At 35.4% G+C, this 12412-nt stretch overlaps 1 protein-coding gene across 1 annotated transcript in view; it reads right to left on the reverse strand.

The window, feature by feature from the left end:
* The window catches only part of LOC150092567 (GTP-binding protein 6), a 203553-nt gene that overhangs the window by 20456 nt on the left and 170685 nt on the right, over positions 1-12412 (reverse strand). The window contains exon 8 of the mRNA XM_090414235.1: positions 3645-3800. Coding sequence (XP_090270361.1) covers positions 3645-3800 — 156 coding nt within the window. The remainder of the gene's footprint in view (positions 1-3644; positions 3801-12412) is intronic.

The raw sequence follows: 12412 nt of genomic DNA on the forward strand, positions 1-12412 counted from the left end.
CAAAAATAATAAACATCAACATGTAAACATATCCACATTTTTCCTGCACAGTTAATCATCGGCAATTATAGCTCTATCTCAGCGCACTAATGCCATACCTTGGCAACAGGCTTGCAATTTTGATTCCTTTGCTCTTTAAAGTTCTTTTGCTGTCTTCTCTCATGCCAGATTTATCTCCATTCAAGTTATCTGCTTCAACTGATGCTATCTTTCACATGTTCCACCTGCTTATCTTTAGTCTCTACAATGTCAGTAAACATCTTTTCATTATTCACTCATCAAGTATACTCGTAATCAAACAATCACTATATATATATCACCATATCCTTTTTTGATCTTTTTCTGGTCTTTTGCGGTTTGGCTTGTATTTCATCTCCTTTCTTATCTTTCCTTATAATTACAAGTGCTATACCTGTCTCTCCAACTCTCATTTCATGTTATGAAATAGTACTTGTCCAAGCTTTCTGAGATTTCCATTATTGTAGTACTGCATTTTTCTCTTCTCCCACCCCTACAACTCCCATGCATTCTAACTCCATTCACTCATGTTCTTTCTTGCATGTCATTACCTGCCTCATCATGTATGATCCTTCATCAGAAATTCTGCTTATATTCAAAACTTCAAACTACTCTTCTATCCGACTAATTAGAACATATTTTTGATAAATTCTCATATCAATCTCTGCTTTTTGTTCCATAAGATTCAATATTTGCTAATGATACATTTCACACATGGTGCATCGCACAAGACTACTGGCTTCCATTGTTATGTCACAAATTAATATATAAAAATGCACACTCAGCTATACTTACATTTAATTAAACACAAACTAATAATCTAACTAAATATTAATACTAAAACCTTAATAAAAAAATACAACTTATTATTCCTCTATATATTTATTTCTACCAAATGTAACTGTTATATTGTCTGCCTTTGTTTGCTTGCACAACAATGAGAATACTGTTTTTGTTTGTTCTCACAATGCAAAAATACAGGTATCAAATTATTAAAACTGTTAATTAAGTTGATCAAAGCTAATAATAATGGCAAATACCTGTTGGATTTCTGCTCACGACATGGACTGGTTATTACTAACACCAAATTCCAACATAAAAATATGCACAAATTCACATGGAGAGAAGAGGCAAGGAATAAGAAAAGTCTCATTGACTATGTTATTGTTGATAGTGATGTTTTCTCCCTGGTGGAGGACACCAGAGTGTACACAGGATTTGAAATTGGAAGCGATCACTATTTAGTCTTGAGCAGATTAAAATTGAATTTCATTGAAAAGAATAACATGTACGAAAGTTTAAAGCGAATAAAAGTTGAGCAGCTCTCAGATGTGAACTGTAGACTAAAATACACACAGATTATTGAAAAAAAAAAAAAAAAAATGAAAGAGTTTGAGAACAGGAACCAAACCTTAAAGATTCAGTGGCAAGCCTTGAAGAAAACCTTGATTGATTCAGCCAGAGAGGCATGCAGTGAGGTTGTCTGCAAGGATAGAAAAATCAGAACTCCATGGTGGACACAGGAAGTTAAAGAGGCAGTGAAGGAAAAGAAGAAAGCATATCAAAAGTTCCTGGCAAATAAGTCAGCTTGTGCTCTTAGAGAATACAGAGACAAATGCAAGAATGCTAAACACTGTGTAAAACTAGCTAAACAAAAGTCATGGGAAGATTTTGGCAAGAACATAGAAAATAAATATCAAGAAGGTGGTAAGATATTCTGGAGGTTGTTGAAGAAGCTTAGAAATGGAGGAAAGAGTGCTGTAAAAGGAGTTAGAAATGATAAAGGTGACATGAAAACAGGAGAAAAAAGATATCCTGGAAGAATGGAGTAATTACTTTGAAAAATTGCTAAATGAAACAAGCAGTGATAGCACAGTGGTAAAAAACACTCAACAGGCATATAGTCAGGAATACATACCCATACTTGAAGTAGAAAAAGCCATCAAAGGCTTGCAATGTGGAAAGGAAGTGGGAGTAGATGATAATTGACCAGAAATGCTGATGTATGGTGGTATAAAAGTCTTACAGTGGCCTGCACTGCATAGTTCAGAATGCCTGGACAGAGGGACGTTCCCGATGATTGAAGTAGAACTCTAATAGTACCCATATATAAAAAGGGAAATAAAACTGAATGTGAGAATTACAGAGGTATTTCCCTACTGAGTGTTCCTGGCAAGATCTGTGCAAGTATACTTGAGAAACGGCTGAGACGAATTGTGGAAGAAAAGCTTGGTGAAGAACAAGCTGGATTCAGGCCAAATAAAGGCAGTCAGGATCAGATCTTCATTTTATGACAAATAGTGGATAAATCATAGGAATATAACAAAGATCTATATTTAAGTTTTGTCTATCTGGAAAAGGCATATGACAAGGTGCCAAGAGAGAAGCTATTCAATATGCTACAGTTATATGGTGTCAATGGGGCATTATATCAAGCAATACTTAGTCTTTATTTGAGTTGTAAGTCAGCAGTTAGAATTGAAGGAAGTACAGGAAGATGGTTTAATGTTAAACCTGGTGTGAAACAAGGATGTACATTATCCCCTCTGTTATTCGTTATCTACATGGATAACACTATGAAGGAAAGTGGTATTAAACATGATATCAGAATTGGAGATGTTAATGTATGCTCTTTGCTTTATGCAGACAATGATATACTGCTAAATAAATCTGCTACAAGTTTTCAAGATTTCCTGGCTAAATTGAATAACTGTTGTAATAGATATGGTATGAAGGTCAGCATTAAAAAGACAAAGACAATAAAAATAGGTAGAATTGTTGAAAATGTCAACTGTGTTGTGAATGGAGAACCTGTGGAACAAGTAAAGCATTTCAGCTACTTAGTCACGATTTTTAATGAAGATGGTAAATCAAATATGGAAATAGACAACAGAACCAACAAAGCTGGTATGGTAGGAAGTCAACTGAATAAATTCATATGGAATAAGTGAGAAATTGATTGGACTAAATTAGCTGTATACAAGACAGTGTTCAAACCAGTTTTAACTTATGGATCGAAAAGCTGGTTCGGAAGTAAAACACTTGACCAAGACTAGAGACACGAGTCCTGAGAAATATTAGAGATGTGAACAGATGGCATCAATGGCAATAACATATTAAAAACGAGGATATTATGAAAGAACTTGACATTGTTGGCATCCAGGAATGCGTTTGCAGAGCTAATCTCAGGTGGTATGGTCACTTAAACAGAATGGGCGAGGAAAGATTAGCAAAACAAGTGTTCACTGCCAGGCTGGCAAGAAAATGACCCAGAGGAAGACCAAGATATAGGTGGATTGATACAGTACAATGTGCCTTAGATTATAGAAATATAAGCTCTGATAATGATAATATTGGAGTCTTGACAAGTAACAGACTGATTTGGAGGAAAATTGTAGATAGGAAGTTAGTAATGATGTAAATTTTTCATGTAGTAGTATCATATCCTGTACACCCCTTTTGGATACATGTCAGGAATTTGATGATGATTAAGTTTCTTCACTTAAGTTTCCTGTATTTCAATCTGTTAATCAACTTTTCAATAACCATAGCAGCTATAATAAGTAAAACATTACAGTTTTCTCATTCTATTTTATATATCATCCCAAATGGAATATTCTGCTTACCTAGCTTCTTTTCCTCCTGAAGGAACTCTGTACACAGAGATTAGGTGACCTGTATTTTGCATTAACCTTTTTTCAACCTCATTTATTAATTCTGCAAGGCCAATGTAATTAGTAGCAGAGACAAGATGGATATCTTTAAATTCTTCCACATCTATACTGAAAAATCAATAAGAACTATAAAAAAAAAAAAAATAAATAAACTGAATAAAAATTGAAACTTTGCATATGGGAAATAAAAATAAATAAATAAATCTGCAAAAATCTTCTATTCCCCAAAGGGAGTAGGCAAACCCGTTTTAATTCTAACTTTTGGAGATTGAGGGGCAGACAGTTTCCACCCTTAGCCAATCACAGATAGTGGGCCCAAAACCAACATAGTATCCAGTGAAGAACACAATTTCAGACAAAAACAAAACATATTATTGTCTGAAATAGCGTGGGTTCTGCAGTCAATTTTCATGAGTTGCAGGATTAAAAACTCGGCAAGTAGGAGAAATACAACTGGCCAGCCAGAAACTGACTAACTCGGCAACCAGTCAAAGAAAGGCTTAGAAAAAGTTCCTCTGATTTGCAACTAGAATCAAACTTAGAAAACTCTTTCTTTAGGCAGCCTAGTGCTATGGATGGAAACGTCATTTCCACAGAGGTACACGTGCCTATTTATACCATATTCTATGGTATACACTATACCACATACAGAGATATGGTTAAAAACATTCTACTGTTCAAAAAAAAAAAAAAAAAGATTAAATATATTCAAAAATACATCTGTCATTCTCCAGAGGTTATTATGCTATTTCATTTGGGAAAGTAGTAGGGTGTATTCGTTTCGTTTTGCTTAGTTTGTAAGTTTTAATACACCCCTTCTCAATTATCATATGAACATGAATTTATAACAAAATGAATTCATTAAAAATAGCTGAATTAAACAGAGAATAAAGAAAAAGTTAAGTATTCAAGTTTGGATGTTACTGGAAAGAAAACAACTGTCTCATGTAATTTCTATTGTAACTAATTTTCCTAGAGTTCTGACTCTGAGAGTGCTCTGTTGGATGACTTTGGCCTGAATGTTTGAATGTCCTGTGAAATCAGAGCAATGCAGTTAGCTTTCACTATAGCAAACTTATACGGATTTCAAGAATAGCTTGTTATAGTGAACTTCCTTCAGAATAACATTCTGCCAAGGGATTTAATGAACTTACTAAAATTAATGAAACTAATGAATAGTCCCAATCAAAGAGCATCTTAGATAGGACTTTTCAGTAATATGTTATAATTGTGTTTGCTATATCAAAAATCAATGATATATCTGAAGATTAAAAAAAATAATCAACAGATTAACAGTTTAATTAAGCAACTGGAAAGATATTTACAGACTGCTGTAGCATGAGGTAGCCAAAACTGTTGAGATTCAGTGCATGTTGCACAGCTGAGTTATATCCACTTCTGTAAACGTATCTCAATAGAATATGCTGAATAAATCTGATGTTAGGTATCCATCCTGTTTGTCCAATATAGGCTTACCTAAGAATTTTGTATGTGATACAGTAGTATACTTTTTCATATTATGGTTATAGAATATTTTCATGACCCTTTAATTCTTTTGAACAAAGAGCCTATTAAAAACAATAAATTGCCAGCATATGTTGCTGTATGAACAAAGCTGTGCAACACAGAAGAAAAGAAATACTACAAGAACTGACAGAACCAGAGGCATGTGAGCTGTTAAATAGTTTAGATTTTAGTATAGATTTAAATTCTTTAGTGTCTTTTTTGTTTTTCTTTCTTCTCACAACAAACATACAGGTATCAAATTATAAAAACTGTTATTTAAGTTTCTTCACTTATGTTTCCTGTATTTCAATCTGTTAATCAACTTTTCGATAACCATAGTAGTAATAATAACTTATATTATGGTTTTCTCATGTTAGAGTGATTAGTCAAACACAGTAACAAGCAAAGATAACTTCCTTATCTTTACTTGTTACAGTGTTTTTCAACATCCAAGTAATTTATTGAGCTATTTTATCAACTTTTGCAACATACCTGCTGAACTTCTACTCTTTGTCCACCATTATCCCCAAGTCGATAGTCTCATCAATTTCCTTCAAACCAATACCATCAATATGATACACCAACTTTTTCAACCTGAAGTGCATAACCATACATTTTAAAACACTAAATTGATAATAATTTATTTAAATCATCCTGTAGGAAACTACATCGCCTTTATCAACTATTACTCTCCCCAGTTTTACATCATCAGCAAACAACTGAATATCTCCTCTTAAATCTTTCCCTATATCATTGATATATATAGCAGATATATCAATGACATAGGGAAATATAGCAGATATATATATGACAGACATCAGGGAGTAGCATATGGTGGAGTGGAGTACTCCACTAGTCACCATCATTCTCCTAGACTCCACTATATGCTACTCTCTGATGTCTGTCCGTCAGCCATCCCCCCTATCCATGCTACTAGTCTCATATTTATTCCCATCCTCTCCAGTTATTAATAGTTTTCCATGTGGTATTCTGTCAAATGTCTTGGAAAAGTCGAGCAGTATCATGGTGTAGCCATTACCTTTATCTAAATCTGCTGTCACTTTATTATAAAATGTGAATAAGCTACTAAGACAGGACCTATCCTTTATAAAGCCATGCTGCCCACTATAGAGAATCGCACCCCTATCCACCCACTGTTGTATTTTACACCAACTTCTCCAATACTTTAACAACCACTCCTGATATGTTAATTGGTCTGTAAGTTTGCTACCTCTGTCTTGGAGCCACCTTTATGCAATGGTACTATCTTACCCTCTTTCCACTCCCTTGGAACCTTCCAGTGATGAGACTTAGATTGAACAACTTCGTCAGAGGCAAGGCCAATTCTCTTGCACATTCACGTAGTACACGGGCTGATATGCCATCCAGACCCACTGCTGTGTTCACATTCATATTTTTTAAATGCTGAACAACTCTTGTTCATCTACCTCAATGTTGACATGCATCTCTGTAAAATCACCACCTGGATGATACACTTTTGCAAAATGATCACTCAACTATTGTTATCTTTAACGTATAGTATACCCAAGGTAAAAAAACTTTCTGCCATAGTCATTCTTCTTCTTCTTACTTTCTACATAATGAAAAACTCTTTGGGGTTTACTTGGACCTGTTTGGCTAATTCTCTCTCGTAATCTGATTTGGCCTTCCTTACCATACTAATCACCCTTCTTGCTTGCACTTTGTACTGCTCAAGAGTATACTGATCACTTTTTTCTTTATATTTTTTCCTTGACAATGTTTTTTTTTTTAGCTCTTGCTTTATATCCCTACTCATCTACTTAATTCCAACTTGGTTTATCCTCCTGACCTTGGGAATGCAGTCTCATACTGCTATCCTTAAGCAATCTCTGACCACTTGCCATGCACTACTAACATTCTTTCCTTGTAGCTTCTCATCCATGGCACTGTTCCAAGATGACTCCTGAGTCTCCCATAATCACCAGCCTTATAACTGAACATAAACCCCTTCTTGACAGAGAATTCCCTATGTTTGGCAACTTCCCAGAACAAGACCACATGATCACTCTCCCCAATTGGAGGCAGAGTGTATCTTGGATAAGGAACACCCTAAAACCGCTTGTCCCCTCTATAACATGTTGTTTCTTGTAATTATCCTTTAGCAACTGTATAAATCCTACTTCCATCTTGCTATGCCTCCTATCCTCCCTCCAATCGATGCCCCCATAGTTAAACTCTCCCATAATAATTGTTCGGCCTACACTCATTGTGCTGATTTGCCAATACATGGTATCTATATCTTCCTGTGGGTTCCCTGGTCTATAGCAGCACCCAACAACATATTTTGTCCTATTTGACTCTATCTCACACCAGACAGCCTCAGATGAACCCCAAAATCAGCTTCTCTCTTTTTTTTTTTTTATGTAGATAATTTGAGTACATTAACAACAGGAAAAAAAAAACTCTTCAAGCTTTTTACTTTTTCTCCATTTCTTGCATTCAATGTTCTGTCATTCCAGATACACATCTCCCTCAGACCTAATATCCTCTAACTTCTAATTTTGTTGTTTGTAATTCTGCAGCTATCATCAGCAATGCCACACTTCCTATCCTGTTCCTTCTATCCTCCATGAAAATACAATACTTTTTACATTCTATCCCTATATCTATATCATTTTCAGTCATGTCTATAATTTTTGCCAAGCTGAGCTTACAATGCCAAAAACTTCTCACCCTTATTCCTGATATTTCTTGTATTCATATACATGCATTTCAGTGTCCCTTTGTATCTATAGTTATGTAATGTCATTACCAACACATTAACTGCTATGTGAGTAGGAAACATATGGTAGCATGAATCAAATACAACTCACGTGGCAGTTAATGTGTTAAATTGGAGACCTGTGAAATCCCATTCGGCATTGCATAATCATTACTGTACTCATGCTCATTTATTACAAGGGTGGTCAGACACATGTATGATTTTATCCTCCCTAACATATGTCTAGTTTCTCTGGTTTTGAGCTACCAGTCTCTCACTAAGCAACACTTTCTCCAAGCATCTAACTCCAAAACCATTTAAATGCAGTCCGTTGGGCACATATAAGTCCTTTTGTCTATTAAATTCACTGTACACATCCATAAACCGCACACCATTCCTCTTACACCACCTTATTGACAATCATGGCCCTTCTTCTCAATTCTATCCTATCATACCAAGGCAATAGACTCACAATCTTTACTTTTTTACTCATCATCTTTGCTTCTTCTAACAACTCTTTCATACTGTATTTACTTGAATATAACTCACACCCCCTGATTTTACTTATGAAAATAAGAAATGAAAAGTTTCAAATATACCTAGTACATGAAAAAATGTTTAAACACGTTCATGTTGGGGCGATAGTGACTTGCTCCCTGCAGTAAACAACAAGCCCACCCCAACAGCCACTATGCTGCAGATGCAAGGAAAACAAGTAGTTTTATTGTATCACTGAATAAGGTACAGAGACATTTGCAATCTGTGTAATATATTTCTCAACAAATAGTACAATTAGAACAACTGATATAAAAACAGCACTAACTAAGGAATCGCATATCCCCTCCCACAGAAACTGCTGTATAGACTCAAGCAAAACCATATGTTGCACCAGCAAACACAGTGCCTAACTAAAAACTATTGTTCAATTTTTCAATTACATGAAATAAGTGTTTGTTTGATTGCATTTGAAATTTTCAATGTCGTTAGGACAGATCACAAAGGCTAACTTCAAATAAACTTCTACCCCGAATTCAACTAACATGCCAATGCCATATAACGTGTGTGAGAGTCCACCCACCAGACGTGGAAGCGGCACGCAAACAAGCAGCAATAAAATTCAACCGAAAGGTTGAAACTTTGTGTGAGTTGAGCCTGCCCATGCGATGTGGAAGCAATACACAAACAGTAATGAGAAGTTACGTCGGAATGATAAACGGACAAAACACCACCTCATCATGAACATGTTAAAACTAAGAAATATATAACGAATGTTGTTATAGCAGTTTCAGATATTATGGAATTTGGTTGCAGAGAATTAGCATTTCAACTCAACAATTGTCGGCTTGCTTTTGTCGTTGGGTCACTTGGTTCCCAGGGAGTAGAGAAATTCTGCTTGGTGGCTGGTTTAGTGATTCAGGTCAGAAGTGATGAGTTTAGTAGTGAGATTTAGAGTGATCTTCTAGATCACTCAAGAGTTTTGGGAGAGGTATCCCCCTCCCCACCTAGTTTAACATACCTCAATAAAGGTCGAAACTGGTCTGGGTAATGGCCCTTCCCATAATGCATAGCTTTATGCATACCCAAAAGGATGTGTGCTTTACATTATGGGATACTAAGGCAATTCATGTGAAGTCATTAATCTCTATATACAAGTAGTCCAGTTTGCATGTGAAGATACTTCACATGCAAACATTGCTTACACTTAGATAAAGGATTAAATCAAGAATATAATTTCTTGGCATCTCTAATTTATAGCATAAACAAGTGAAAAACTTTCAACATGCCATAATTAAATGTGATCACAACTTCTTAAGCATGAATAATAAATAAAGATACATTCATTCACTTCTTTTAGACCATAATGTGTCCATTTTTAAGTGCATACTGCTCAAATTCTGGTCAGAATGTATGACAAGACTAATGTTAACTGTGGATGAAGATTTTTTTTTAAACTGTATGGAAGACAGTGAGAGAACTCTATTCTGCAGTGAGCAACAGTGACATGTAGGCAAGTAGTTGCAGAGAAATCTGTGGAATTTCTGGAACTGCTTGTAGTGATAGTTCTTGAGGAAAATGATACAAGAAAGAGTTATACTAAAGAACAGTTGCTCCATAAAACAGAGGCATTTGAAAAGTAGCTGCCTTTTTTTTTTTACATAGCCATTTCGATGGAGTACTGCCTGTGAAAATACCTACAGAAAAGGAGTAATATAGGAATAGTTTCCTATTATTCCTTGAAAAGTAACTCTGTGGGGTCTATCAGACAAACTGCCCTTATCTTAATAGCACTGTGCATCTGTAGGGAGGATTTTGATGCACCACCTCAATACTTTAGAATACTGTGAGAGCAGTATTCTAAAGTTTGGTGAATTTGGGATTTATATTAGTTTTAAGAGCAGCTGTACAGGATCGCTTGTAGTAATTTCCAAGTGAAAAGTAGTGTCTTGAACTGGAAAAGAGTAACCAAGATTTTGGATGTCAAGGAGAGAATGGATTACGTGACACCTCCAGGGAGTCCAGAGACTCGTTGAGGGAGGACTCTTACTCTACCTCTCTCTCCACCACTCAATCCACCAACTACAATGAATTGCAACTACACCAACTCCATCTACCACTCACCACCAACACTAGTATATTCACAGACAATCACAAACATCCATGCCCACAGCAGGATTCGAACCTGCAGCCTTTTGGCAGGAGAGGGGGGATACACTAACCACTCGGCCAACCAGGATGTGACATTTATAAGCAGAAAAGACTAAGAGATGCAAGTGGACAAGAAGAAAAATCTGATCTTGATTGGAGATCTCAATATGTGAAGTGAAAGAAGAATAGGAAATGAAATGAGATTTTTTTTTTATGAGAAAATAAGACAAAACTATGTTTTTGTAGAAATGAAGTTTAATAGGCTGTGCGCATCACAATGGAGAATAGTGAGGAAATCAGTGTTTAAGATATTGATTATGGAAGATGTTGGGGAAAAAGGATGGAGTCGGGAAGATGCTTTGGACTGGAGAATCTGGAAGAAGAAGATTAAAGATGGGAACACCGACCTCGTTTAACATGGGATAAGGCATAGCAAAAGAAGAAGAACTAAAAATAATGAATTGTGCTATATTAATATCATTTATAATTACCAATACCAAAAATAACGAATTGTGCTATATTAATAGTGGCTGAGGAACGTGGCACCACACAAACTCACTGTCTCCCTGAGTCAATCCACTCTTTAAGCTTGTGTTACTGTGGACCGATGATATCTAGTTACCGTTTTCCATCCAGCATGAAATGTCCATACTTTTCTATCTCAGCAGGGTAAAATTTACACACAAAATAGTATTTCGTATTATCCGAAGTTCCGCTACACATCATACCTGTACAGACGCTTCTAAATCTTCTAAAAGTGATATAATTTTTAGATAAAGGCAATATAAGATTTTATAATGGCAAGCTAATTTTTCCAAACAATAGATCAAAATATAAAGTTAAACGAAGTATTCGGGATGTGCATGTGTGTAAGTCAACATTGTTTGTGACATGTCATACTATATAATAAAAAAAAAGTTAAAGTATTTTCTTTTGTGAAAAAATATTCTCTTTAGTTATATAGAGAAATTTTGATCTTAAAAAAAGTAGGAAATAAAATAAATAACAATGACTATTATGGAAAATAGTCAACTAAATTAAGATTCTATAGAATAAAAGAGATATTGAATAAAACACCCAAATGTGTTTTTAATATTACTCAGTTAAGAATATTATCTCTAAATATGATTGTATCCCTGTATGAAAACTAATCATGGGATTGCACACCCAGATGAAGAAAAAGTAGAAACCCCAATTGGCAATCTGGAAAATCAATGCAGCCCATCTTACGAAAACTTAAATATTAATCTCATTTTTGTATAAAGTTCATCGTCAGGTCAGAAAAGCCTTAAGACAGTCTAAGGATAATTCAGATCTCATCACCTCCAGCACTCCAACAGAAATAATCAACATTATATCGCAATTGAAGAATAAAAAGGCTCCTGGTCCTGACAGCATCACCAATAGAATAATAAAATTACTCCCAAGGAAGGCCATAGTTCATCTAGTTAATATAACCAATTCCATATTAAGACTCAAGTACTTTCCCACAGCTTGGAAAACTGCTGACATCATTCCCTCTGAAAAAGCCCGGTAATAAACCACAACTCCCCCAAAGCTACAGGCCCATCAGTCTTCTTTCCAGCCTCGGTAAAGTAATAGAAAAAGTCATCCTAACAAGGCTGCAACTAGCAGTGGACAAACGTAAAATTATGGAAGATGTTGAACCTTGGATCATTTGTCCACTACAAGATTTGTCAAATGAAGATAAGAAATGGAATGTGCTTTCATTCTATGGTCAGGAATGATATAGACAGGATTTTAGGAGTGAAAGAAGGTCATTACTGTATATTGGAAGATTATGAGTGAAAATACAGCCATGTGC

The sequence above is a fragment of the Typopeltis vanoorti genome, chromosome 25 (assembly GCF_054136105.1).
Source record: "Typopeltis vanoorti isolate ZY-2024b chromosome 25, IOZ_Tvanoo_1.0, whole genome shotgun sequence".
Classification (NCBI taxonomy): domain Eukaryota; kingdom Metazoa; phylum Arthropoda; class Arachnida; order Uropygi; family Thelyphonidae; genus Typopeltis; species Typopeltis vanoorti.